Source organism: Protomyctophum bolini, assembly GCF_963924005.1.
Source record: "Protomyctophum bolini genome assembly, chromosome: 3".
In the NCBI taxonomy this organism is placed as follows: domain Eukaryota; kingdom Metazoa; phylum Chordata; class Actinopteri; order Myctophiformes; family Myctophidae; genus Protomyctophum; species Protomyctophum bolini.
In genome coordinates this window covers 39,738,454-39,750,096 of record NC_137864.1, presented here as the reverse complement: position 1 = coordinate 39,750,096, position 11,643 = coordinate 39,738,454, and the positions used below count along the sequence as shown (strand labels likewise).

The following is an 11,643-nucleotide window of genomic DNA, read 5'->3' as shown; positions in this document are numbered from 1 at the left end:
TGACCTATGACCCTATTGGTCCAGGTATGACCCTATTGACCTATGACCCTATTGCTCCAGGTATGACCTATTGACCTATGACCCTATTGCTCCAGGTATGACCTATTGACCCTATAGAGGACGGGTGGGCAACTGGCGGCCCGGGGGCCACATGCGGCCCCCATCACTTCACTTAATGTGGCCCTCAGGTTAATATCAGAATACTGATATAATATTCCAATAAAATAATTGCAAAAAATAATTCAACAATTTCAATTTCGATTATAGCAAATATAGCCGATTTACAAGCTCAAAACGCGTCGCAGCGCATCGTCAAAGTTGCCCACCCCCCTCCCGAGGACCAGAGGTGAATTCCCCGTTCATTTTCCTCGTAGACTTTTCAAAAAGTATTCATATAAAGACGTTTACGCCGCGGACAAAGACAACTGGAGTTGTGACGACAAATGACAGTAAACACAATGTTTTTCGCTGATCAAATAATTTGTAAGAAGAAAAACATGGCAGGATAAAACACTTTGTTTTGTTTTTATTCTTTCTTCTATTTGATCAGCGAAAAACGTTGGGTTTGTTGTCATGATTTGTCACAACTTTGTCACAACCAATTTAAATAAATTCTTCTAAATCCTCCAGTTTTCTGAAATAAATATTTTCACGATTTTTCAAAAATAGCAGAACCTACAAGCTCGTAGCGCGCCACTCAGGACGCCGCAGTGTGTGTGAGGTCATCAGGATGCGGCAGTGTGTGTGAGGTCATCAGGATGCGGCAGTGTGTGTGAGGTCATCAGGATGCGGCAGTGTGGCAGTGTGTGTGAGGTCATCGGGATGCGGCAGTGTGTGTGAGGTCATCACTCATCAGGATGCGGCAGTGTGTGTGAGGTCATCGGGATGCGGCAGTGTGTGTGAGGTCATCGGGATGCTGCAGTGTGTGTGAGGTCATCAGGATGCCTCAGTGTGTGTGAGGTCATCAGGATGCCGCAGTGTGTGTGAGGTCATCAGGATGCCTCAGTGTGTGTGAGGTCATCAGGATGCCTCAGTGTGTGTGAGGTCATCAGGATGCCTCAGTGTGTGTGAGGTCATCAGGATGCCTCAGTGTGTGTGAGGTCATCAGGATGCCTCAGTGTGTGTGAGGTCATCAGGAAGCCTCAGTGTGTGTGAGGTCATCAGGATGCCTCAGTGTGTGTGAGGTCATCAGGATGCCTCAGTGTGTGTGAGGTCATCAGGATGCCTCAGTGTGTGTGAGGTCATCAGGATGCCTCAGTGTGTGTGAGGTCATCAGGAAGCCTCAGTGTGTGTGAGGTCATCAGGATGCCGCAGTGTGTGTGAGGTCATCAGGATGCCTCAGTGTGTGTGAGGTCATCAGGATGACTCAGTGTGTGTGAGGTCATCAGGATGCCTCAGTGTGTGTGAGGTCATCAGGATGCCGCAGTGTGTGTGAGGTCATCAGGATGCCTCAGTGTGTGTGAGGTCATCAGGATGCAGCATCAGAGCAGTGTTGATTCTGACGGAAAATTTTGATTTTTGTTTTTGTTTGTTAACCGCTGAAAACTCCACACACTGTGTGTGTGTGTGTGTGTGTGTGTGTGTGTGTGTGTTCAGGGTCACATGGAGGGCGAGGTGTGGGGTCTAGCGGCTCATCCTCTACTTCCTGTCTGCGCCACGGTGAGCGACGACAAGACGCTACGCATCTGGGAGCTGTCAATCAACCACCGCATGGTGGCGGTCAGGAAACTGAAGAAAGGTCTGTCTGTCTGTCTGTCTGTCTGTCTGTCTGTCTGTCTGTCTGACCGTCTGACCGTCTGACCGTCTGTCCGTCTGTCCGTCTGTCCGTCTGTCCGTCTGTCCGTCTGTCCGTCTGTCCGTCTGTCCGTCTGTCCGTCTGTCTGTCTGTCTGTCTGACCGTCTGTCTGACCGTCTGTCTGTCTGTCTGTCTGTCTGTCTGTCTGTCTGTCTGTCTGTCTAACAGACCGCTCTATAATGTGTGTGTGTGTGTGTGTGTGTGTGTGTGTGCGTGTGCGTGCGTGCGTGCGTGTCTCTCAGGGGGGCGGTGCTGTGCGTTCTCTCCAGACGGTAAGGCTCTGGCCGTGGGTTTGAACGACGGCTCCTTCCTGGTGGTCAACGCCGACACCCTGGAGGACATGGTGACGTTTCACCACCGGAGGGAGCTCATCTCCGACATCAGCTTCTCTAAAGGTAACACAACGCTGCCCCCTGCTGCTGGTCTACTGCAGTAACACTTTCGACGTCAGGCCTAAACGGGTTTAAAAAATCACACCCGTGTGAACTGAGTGGTGCAAACCCCTCTCTCTCTCTCTCTCTCTCTCTCTCTCTATCTCTCTCATTAGCAGGCAACAGTGCAGCACTGTCTCTCTCTCTGTTTCTGGCACAACAGCGCCCCTACTGGTACTCATAGTCATATACTGGTGCTCATTAACGTCACATAGGTGTATGACCAAGGGTCACGGACATTGCTGTTCCTTGGAGTGGTTGCACCACTAAAAAAAAAAAAACACTGTAAGTGAAAGACAGCTGACTGAACATAATATTGTGTTTATTATTGTGTCAAAGAAACACACTGCAACTAATCTGGGTTGCTCAGCGTTGCAACTGTAAAACAAAGATAGCTACGGCCAATCAAAACCTGTGTAATTGGAAAACAAAGATAGCTACGGCCAATCGAAACCACACGATGTAAATACAGTGAAGGAATGTTCACACCCCCAAAATACGCAAAGTAACTTATAACACATTTAAGCCTGACGTCGAAAATAATAAGAAGGCGGCTGTGTGTAAGACATGTGGGTCCATGAGAACAGTTCGGTGGAAAGTTAATTTCCCATGTGTTTGTGTAAGTGTGTTCCTGGCATATCTCCCGAAGGTCATGTCACGTTGCCTTGGGTTATCATGGCGGGTTCAGTGGAAGCTAACACGGTCCAGTCTGAGGTGTCAGGGAGGTGGGGGGGGGGGGGGCAGATGTTTCATCAACATCAAAGAAAAGATCTGTAGACCACAGAACCTCAAGAAAAGCCAGTTTTCCGTTAATAATTCCCAGTAGGATGAAGGAGAACACTGTAAACTTCAATAACTCTCTCTCTCTCTCAGACACGGGGCGGTACTTGGCGGTGGGGTCACATGACTCGTTTGTTGACATCTACAACGTTCTGACCAGCAAGAGAGTGGGCGTGTGCCGAGGAGCGACCAGTTACATCACACACCTGGACTGGGACCAGAGAGGTGTGTGTGTGTGTGTGTGTGTGTGTACTGTGTGTGTACTGTGTGTGTGTGTGTGTGTGTGTGTGTGTGTGTGTGTGTGCGTGTGCGTGTGCGTGTGCGTGTGTGCGTGTGTGTGTGTGTTTAGCCGACGAGACCGAAAATCTTAAGACGTGAATAATAATAATAATCTAAATAATTCCGTCTAATTCTAAGCAGAGATCCTGTGTCAGACGGCCCACCCTTAGAGTTATATATGAATAGAGAAGACACCCGAGTTCTCCTCCCATCCACTTTGCATTAAAGGGATTGTGACATTTAAAACACATTTTTGTAGATATTTTGTGTTCTTTGGCTTTTCTTGACATCAATTTCACCAAAAAAAAAAAAAATTGAACATTCAGTGTATTCTCCGCTGTCTGGACTTTTGTGAATAATTATGCAAATATGACTCGTGGTTTGGACGGCGGAGGCCTACGTAATGTAACGCTAAACCTCGCCCCCTCTCCTCTGCTCCCTGCCTACCAATTCTACTACCCGCCCCCCTCCTCCTCATCCCCGCCCCTCTCCTCTCCTCCACCTGATGCTCTCCTCTCTTCTTCCTCATTCTGACCGCGACTTTGTTTCAGTATAATAATAATAATAATGGCTTCTAGAGAAAAAGCAATCTGCTCCGTTGTCGGCTGTGTCAATCAGGTTAATATCAGAATACTTGCACTTTCCACCAACTGGCCTAGATGAAGATTCACGCTCTAGGTGGATGCATTTTATTTTTGACGGTAACGTTCCAACCAAGTTGTCAAAGAAGCGACTCTTGGTGTGCGCACATCATTTCACCCAGAAAGTTTTTCAAATCTCGGACAAGTTCAGAGTGGATTTGCAACCAAACTTTTTATGAACCCAGGAGCATACCAAGCATTCGTGTCCCAATCCAACTATAAGTATTTATACTGCAATGATTTGTGTTAAATTGTTGTGCAGTACTATTTGAGTGGACTCACAATAAAAAATCAATCGCCTGCAGCACTCCGAGTGCTTCATGGTAGCCTACTTTTAATTTATAGTCAATCACTGCCACTACCCGCATTAGCTGTGTGTTTGACTATTATTAATCTTGATTCGTGGCGTGCACCAGCTGTTGTAGATTGCATGTGCTCATTATTGTTCTTGTAATGCGATACAGTGGAATAGCAACGCAGCCAACGCTCGTGTGATATAATCCACGTTAAAAGTATGGCGAATAATGATAGGCATAGTCATTGAGTATGATATCGATGAACTTACACAAGTTTATGTCGACGTGGTCGTGGGGTGAGATATTGCAGGAGTTTCATAGGCGCGTTCGGAAATAGCGCACTGAGCCCACTGGCACTGTGCAATGCAAACTAATAGGCGAGTGCGTTCCGGTGCGGTATTTCTGAACGTGCCTTATTTGTTTACCAACTGTTGCTCGTACGATGACGTTGAATAGAGAATACATGTTACAAAGGGAGTCTACCAACGCGCCTCAAGCCTAAAACGGCTGATCCGGTGCTTCACAGGTGCAGGGACATCAAAGTTGCAAAAGGAGAGGAGACTGGAGCAACACGGACATTTAGAGCCTTTTACGTTTCGACCTTGCGGTCTTCATCAGAGTGGACTCTGATGAAGACCGCAAGGTCGAAACGTTAGTCGTTTTGTATACTCAGCCCCTTAATAAATGGCTCTAAATGTCCGTGTTGCTCCAGTCTCCTCTCCTTTTGCAGCAGAGAATACATGTTGTTGTCCATCCCCTCAGTACATACATGCAGTGATAGTCTTATTATAAATAACATTTTATATAAACTATAAACAAATAGTTATAAAAGGAGAAGAAGTTGCGTGCGTTGGCACTGGCAGCGTTGCTATGGCTGAGATGCTGTGAACTTGTAAAGGAAAAAAAAAAGAACAGTCCCTTTCTCTGAGGGGGCGGAGAGGTATGGAGGGCTTGAGGGGTGGGGGGGCGGAGCTGGGTAGTGATTGACAGGAAAGGGGGAATTACCGACATCTACAGGCTAAAATAATGTGTTTTTCTATGCCTTCTCAGGATGCATATTACATACACACAAAAACTCCTGGCAAGAAATACTGGAGTGTTCAAAAAAAGTTCAAACTTTTTAGACACGTTTGAAGGACCATGGCCAAGACTTTTAATGTTGTTAAAATTATGTTAAAAATAATGTCATAATACCTTTAAGTTGCTCAAAAGCGCATGAGGCGATTTCACTCCTCCTTCCTGGTAGGAACAGAGTGCATTCTGGGATGGATTTGCCTCAAACACATGAACACACATGAAGCCTAAATAGTTTAACCCATTCTGACCTGAGATCAGATTCTAAAAATGTTCTTCTACATCCTGACAGTTTTCTGAAAAAGCTATGTTTCTATGTCAGTCGTTCTTCGATTCTTCAAAAAATAGCAGACCTACAAGCTCTTAGCGCGCCACCGAGTGGCGCGCTAAGAGCTTGTAGATCTGCTATTTTTCAATAGCCAAAGCATGACATAATGCTCACACCAAAAGGGGTTCCCGCACTAAATGGGTTAACGGTGTTGTTTTGTTCTCCAGGTAAACTGCTGCAGGTGAACACAGGAAACAGAGAACAGCTGTTCTTCGAGGCTCCGCGAGGCAGGAAGCAGACCATCAGCGTTACCGAGGTAACCATTGTAAACAGGAAGCAGTGATTTATTTTTACATATAATGGCTAATTTGCATATTTAAAGGTAGAGTAAGTGATTTCACTTAATTCAAATATCACTTATTTTTTTGTTTTGTTGTGATAATCCTCTCTACTATAGAGTGTGCTGACCATATAAGGAGTTCCTCCCTGTCCCCAGTTAACCCCTGGGGGTCAAAAAACCTTAGGTTTCGTTTTTGACTCTCTATCCTGATTGGACGAAGGCTTAGGTCCCACAGCCAAAAACGAAACCTTAGGTTTTTTGAGTGAAATCACTTACTCTACCTTTAAATGCAATTGAAACCTAATCATTGTCTTCGTCAACTGGTGGAAGTTTCATGGTGAAAATATTCATCCTGTGTGCGTGCGTTTGTGCGTGCGTGCGTTTGTGCGTGCGTGTGTGCGTGCATGCGTGCGTGTCTCCGTGTGTGCGTGCGTTTGTGCGTGCGTTTGTGCGTGCGTTTGTGCGTGCGTGTCTCTGTGTGTGTGTGCGTTTGTGCGTGCGTGTCTCTGTGTGTGTGTGTGCGTTTCTGCGTGCGTGCGTTTCTGTGTGCGTGCGTGCATGTGTGTGTGTGTGTGCGTGTCTCTGTGCGTGTCTCCGTGTGTGTGTGCAGCTGGAGAAGGTGGACTGGGCCTCGTGGACGTCGGTCCTCGGGCCGACCTGCGAGGGCATCTGGCCCGCCCTCAGCTTCGTCAACTCCGCCTCTCTGACGAGAGACAGGAAGCTCCTCGCCACCGGGGACGACTTCGGCTTCGTCAAGCTCTTCAGCTACCCCTGTAGGGTAAGGCTGGTACTGCACTGTAACTATATACCCCTGTAGGGTAAGGCTGCTACTGCACTATAACTATATATACCCCCCTGTAGGGTAAGACTGGTACTACACTATAACTATATATACCCCCCTGTAGGGTAAGACTGGTACTACACTATAACTATATACCCCCCTGTAGGGTAAGACTGGTACTACACTATAACTATATATACCCCCCTGTAGGGTAAGACTGGTACTACACTATAACTATATACCCCCCTGTAGGGTAAGACTGGTACTACACTATAACTATATATACCCCTGTAGGGTAAGACTGGTACTACACTATAACTATATACCCCTGTAGGGTAAGACTGGTACTACACTATAACTATATACCCCTGTAGGGTAAGACTGGTACTACACTATAACTATATATACCCCTGTAGGGTAAGGCTGGTACTACACTATAACTATATATACCCCTGTAGGGTAAGGCTGGTACTACACTATAACTATATTATACCCCTGTAGGGTAAGACTGGTACTACACTATAACTATATACCCCCCTGTAGGGTAAGACTGGTACTACACTATAACTATATACCCCCCTGTAGGGTAAGGCTGGTACTACACTATAACTATATTATACCCCTGTAGGGTAAGACTGGTACTACACTATAACTATATATACCCCTGTAGGGTAAGGCTGGTACTACACTATAACTCAGTTCCGGAAGGCGGACCTTTTCAGAGTAAAGAAATCTATCACCTGATGAAGGCCGTTCGTTCACGGCCGAAATGTTGTGTCTTATTTATGGTGTTTTTAATAAAAAGCAAACACCTTATTGGAGCAAACCTGTGTGCGGACTCTCGTCTCTTCTCTTCACTTTTTTTTTTTTTTTCTAATTTTTTATCCCACGATTTTGTAACCCAGTTTTTCTTTTCACCCAGTGCCAATTATCTAATGTAATCCTGGGCGCTACACTTCCTCTGCCAACCTGGGGGGGCAGCGGACTGACCTCATGCCTCCTTCTATGCATGAGGAGTCCAAGCTGCTTCTTTTCACCTGACGGAGGGGAATTTCCCCGGCCGGACGTAGCGCGTGGAAGGGACACGTTATTCCGACCAGTTCCTTTCCCCTCCATCAGGCTGGCCAGGGGGAGGTAGTTTTAGAGACCAGGATTACGGCATGTTTTTGTGAGGGTATCTACCCTAGGGGACACGTAAAGTCAGAATAAAGTCTGCCATGATATCTCCTGGCGCTCTAGCGCCTTTATTTTGAAGAATTCACAGTGCCAGTGTGTGTGTGTTTGTGTGTGTGTGCGTGTGTGTGTGTGTGTGTGCGTGTGTGTGTGTGTGTGTGTGTGTGTGTGTGCGTGTGCGTGCGCCCGCGTGCATGTGCGCATGCGCGTGCAGGGCGTGTTCAGTAAGTTCAAGAAGTACGTGGGCCACAGCGCCAACGTCTCCAACGTCAGGTGGACCAATGACGACGCTCTGCTGCTGACGGTGGGCGGGGCCGACACGGCCCTGATGATCTGGAGCCGAGAGGCCGACGCCCACCGAGACGCCAAGGCCGAGGACAGCCAGGAGAGTGACGATGACGACGAGGAAGATGGAGGTGACCTCCTCTCCTCTCCTCTCTCCTCTGTTCTCTCCTCTCCTCTCCTCTCCTCTCCTCTCCTCTCCTCTCCTCTCCTCTCCTCTCCTCTCCTCTCCTCTCCTCTCCGTATTAAACCCAATGGGTCCTGTCCTCTCCTCTCCTCTATGTATTAAACCCAATGGGTCCTGTCCTCTCCTCTCCTCTCCTCTATGTATTAAACCCAATGGGTCCTCTCCTCTCCTCTCCTCTATGTATTAAACCCAATGGGTCCTCTCCTCTCCTCTCCTCTCCTCTCCTCTCCTCTCCTCTCCTCTCCTCTCCTCTCCTCTCCTCTCCTCTCCTCTGTTCTCCTCTCCTCTCCTCTGTTCTCCTCTGTTCTCCTCTGTTCTCTCCTCTCCTCTCCTCTCCTCTCCTCTCCTCTCCTCTCCTCTCCTCTCCTCTCCTCTCCTCTCCTCTCCTCTCCTCTCCTCTCCATGTATTAAACCCAATGGGTCCTGTCCTCTCCTCTCCTCTCTCTCCATGTATTAAACCCAATGGGTCCTGTCCTCTCCTCTCCTCTCTCTCCATGTATTAAACCCAATGGGTCCTGTCCTCTCCTCTCCTCTCTCTCCATGTATTAAACCCAATGGGTCCTGTCCTCTCCTCTCCTCTCTCTCCATGTATTAAACCCAATGGGTCCTCTCCTCTCCTCTCCTCTCTCTCCATGTATTAAACCCAATGGGTCCTGTCCTCTCCTCTCCTCTCTCTCCATGTATTAAACCCAATGGGTCCTCTCCTCTCCTCTCCTCTCTCTCCATGTATTAAACCCAATGGGTCCTGTCCTCTCCTCTCCTCTCTCTCCATGTATTAAACCCAATGGGTCCTGTCCTCTCCTCTCCTCTCTCTCCATGTATTAAACCCAATGGGTCCTCTCCTCTCCTCTCCTCTCCAGGTTATGACAGTGACGTGGCCAGGGAGAAGGCAGTAGATTATGTGTCTAAGGTCTATTCTGCTAACATCAGAAACATGAGCGGAACCAAACCGCACCTCCAGGTCAAAGAGGTCCCTGTGGAAGAGAGGTACACGCACGCACGCACGCACGCACACACACACACACACCCAGGCACAGGCACACACACACACACACACACACACACACACACACACACACACATACAGACACACACAGACACACACAGGCACGCACACACACACACACACACACACACACACACACAGACACACACAGACACACACAGGCACGCACACACACACAGACACACACAGACACGCACAGGCACGCACACGCAGGGCGGCGTTGGCTCAGGGGTAGAGTGGCCAGATGGTAACCGCCAGGTACACATGAACGGAATGTTGATAGTCCGTATCGTTCGCTTCCGAAGTTAGTGGGATTTTACAAAAAATTACACAAATCATGAACATAATTGTAATTGGCTAGCGAAATTAGTGGGAGGGGCCTATAGTATTTCTCCAGAATAAGGGCCTTTCTCGGCCCCACCCCCTTTCCCATTGTTTATATTGTGTTAAGGATTCAAGATGGCCGCAGCACCAGGAGAGGGTGGGGGGAGGTGAGCGGGCGGGGTCGACCCTATGCCCTACTGGGCTGCGTTCAAGACACCTGCCTTGTGTCTGACACCTGCCTTGTGTCTATTCTGTCTGTGAGATGTGACATGTCATGTGACCTGTCATTTGACCTGTCATGTGCTGTGATTGTACTCTCCTGATTGGCTGATAATGTGTGTTCAGGCCTCCTGTCAGCAGGGCGGCGCCACTGCCAGACAAACTGCTGAAGAACAATGTTAGCAAGAAGAAGAAAGTAGTGGAGGTTAGTGACGCACACACGCACGCACACACACACGCACTCACATACTCACGTGAACGCACATACTGTACACACACGCACTCAGAGTATCTTTACGGTAAACTTAATGTGTCCCTTGTCTTATTTAATGGCTTATTTTCTACTGGGTGTGTCCATATGTGCGTGCATGCGTGCGTGCGTGCCTGTGCGTGTGTGTGTGTGTGTGTGTGTGTGTGTGTGTGTGTGTAGGAGCTGGTTCTAGAACACGTGTTCGGCTACAGAGGGTTCGACTGTCGTAACAACCTTCACTACCTCAACGATGGAGCCGACATCATCTACCACACCGCTGCTGCTGTCATCATGCACAACCTGTCCTCTGGTAGGCTAATATCACTGTGACATCACTGTGAAATCACTGCTGCTGCTGTGGTCATGACTAATTAATTAGAGCGACAGAGAGAGAGAGAGAGGTGTGTGTGTGTGTGTGTGTGTGTGTGTGTGTGTGTGTGTGTGTGTGTGTGTGTGTGTGTGTGCGTGTCAATTTAACAAAGGTGCAGACGATCAGAAATCAGCAGAGAGTGATGGACATTTGCTCTATGCCGAATTGAAGTGGACTCGGTCCCAGACTTTGTTTTTTTCTCCCTGGATATAAAAATGTCTGGGTTTCCGAGGCTGCCAGACTGTTGACTGTCGCAATTTACAAATGCTTCATCGTACAGTCTGGAGCAACGGACGAGCTGTCGTGAGTAAACTATAAAGCGGAAGTATAGAGCCTCCTCGCCACTTCCGTTTCGTCTATACCGTCGCGCACATTTTTTTCTAATATGAAAAGAAAACATCTAAGCTTATATACAGCCTATAGAGCGTCACAGTCCCTCCCCCTTTCAGAACGACGAGTGGCCCAGGAAATGAATCGCAATGCATTTTGACCATAGGCTTTTCTTAAAGTATTTATTTAAAGACGGTTACGCCGCGGACAAAGGGGTGGGCCACTCGTCGTTCTGAAAGGGGGCGGGACTGCGACGCTCTATATAGCATTCCTTACTCAGCTCATGGGGCTGTAGGTCCAGACTCTATATAGCATTCGGAGATTGTGGAGTTGTCTGGCTACACGAGACTACACATACTCTGACAGGTCAAGTCATTTCCTGTTTCCCGTTTCCTGTCCCGAACAGGAACTCAGAGTTTCTACCTGGAGCACACGGATGACATCCTGTGTCTGACGGTCAATCAGCACCCCAAATACCAGAACGTCATCGCCACGGGGCAGATAGGTGAGAAACTCTGATACACATTACACCCTCATTATGAACAGGACAGATAGGTGAGACACTGCTGGCCCCTAGTGGTCACTTATATACATTACACCCTCGTTATAAACAGAAACGCTGACCCCTATTGCTCACTTATAGACTATTATAACATCAGATTACGGTATGAACAAAAAATATATGCAATATATATAAATGCTTCCGTCATACAGTCTGGAGCAACGGAAGCTCTGATCACGAGTAAAATATAAATGCTTCCGTCGTACAGTCTCGAGCAACGGAAGCTCTGATCATGAGTAAAATATAAATGCTTCC

The 11,643-nt window shown here is 47.8% G+C and overlaps 1 protein-coding gene across 1 annotated transcript in view; it reads left to right on the top strand.

Moving 5' to 3' along the window:
* The window catches only part of eml6 (EMAP like 6), a gene marked incomplete at its 5' end in the record, with an annotated part of 49,953 nt that overhangs the window by 23,217 nt on the left and 15,093 nt on the right, over nucleotides 1-11,643 (top strand). Inside the window, 10 exons of the mRNA XM_080758081.1 lie at nucleotides 1,597-1,738; nucleotides 2,038-2,190; nucleotides 3,100-3,231; nucleotides 5,792-5,880; nucleotides 6,515-6,682; nucleotides 8,073-8,274; nucleotides 9,188-9,314; nucleotides 10,003-10,081; nucleotides 10,307-10,436; nucleotides 11,233-11,331. Coding sequence (XP_080614207.1) covers nucleotides 1,597-1,738; nucleotides 2,038-2,190; nucleotides 3,100-3,231; nucleotides 5,792-5,880; nucleotides 6,515-6,682; nucleotides 8,073-8,274; nucleotides 9,188-9,314; nucleotides 10,003-10,081; nucleotides 10,307-10,436; nucleotides 11,233-11,331 — 1,321 coding nt within the window. The remainder of the gene's footprint in view (nucleotides 1-1,596; nucleotides 1,739-2,037; nucleotides 2,191-3,099; nucleotides 3,232-5,791; nucleotides 5,881-6,514; nucleotides 6,683-8,072; nucleotides 8,275-9,187; nucleotides 9,315-10,002; nucleotides 10,082-10,306; nucleotides 10,437-11,232; nucleotides 11,332-11,643) is intronic.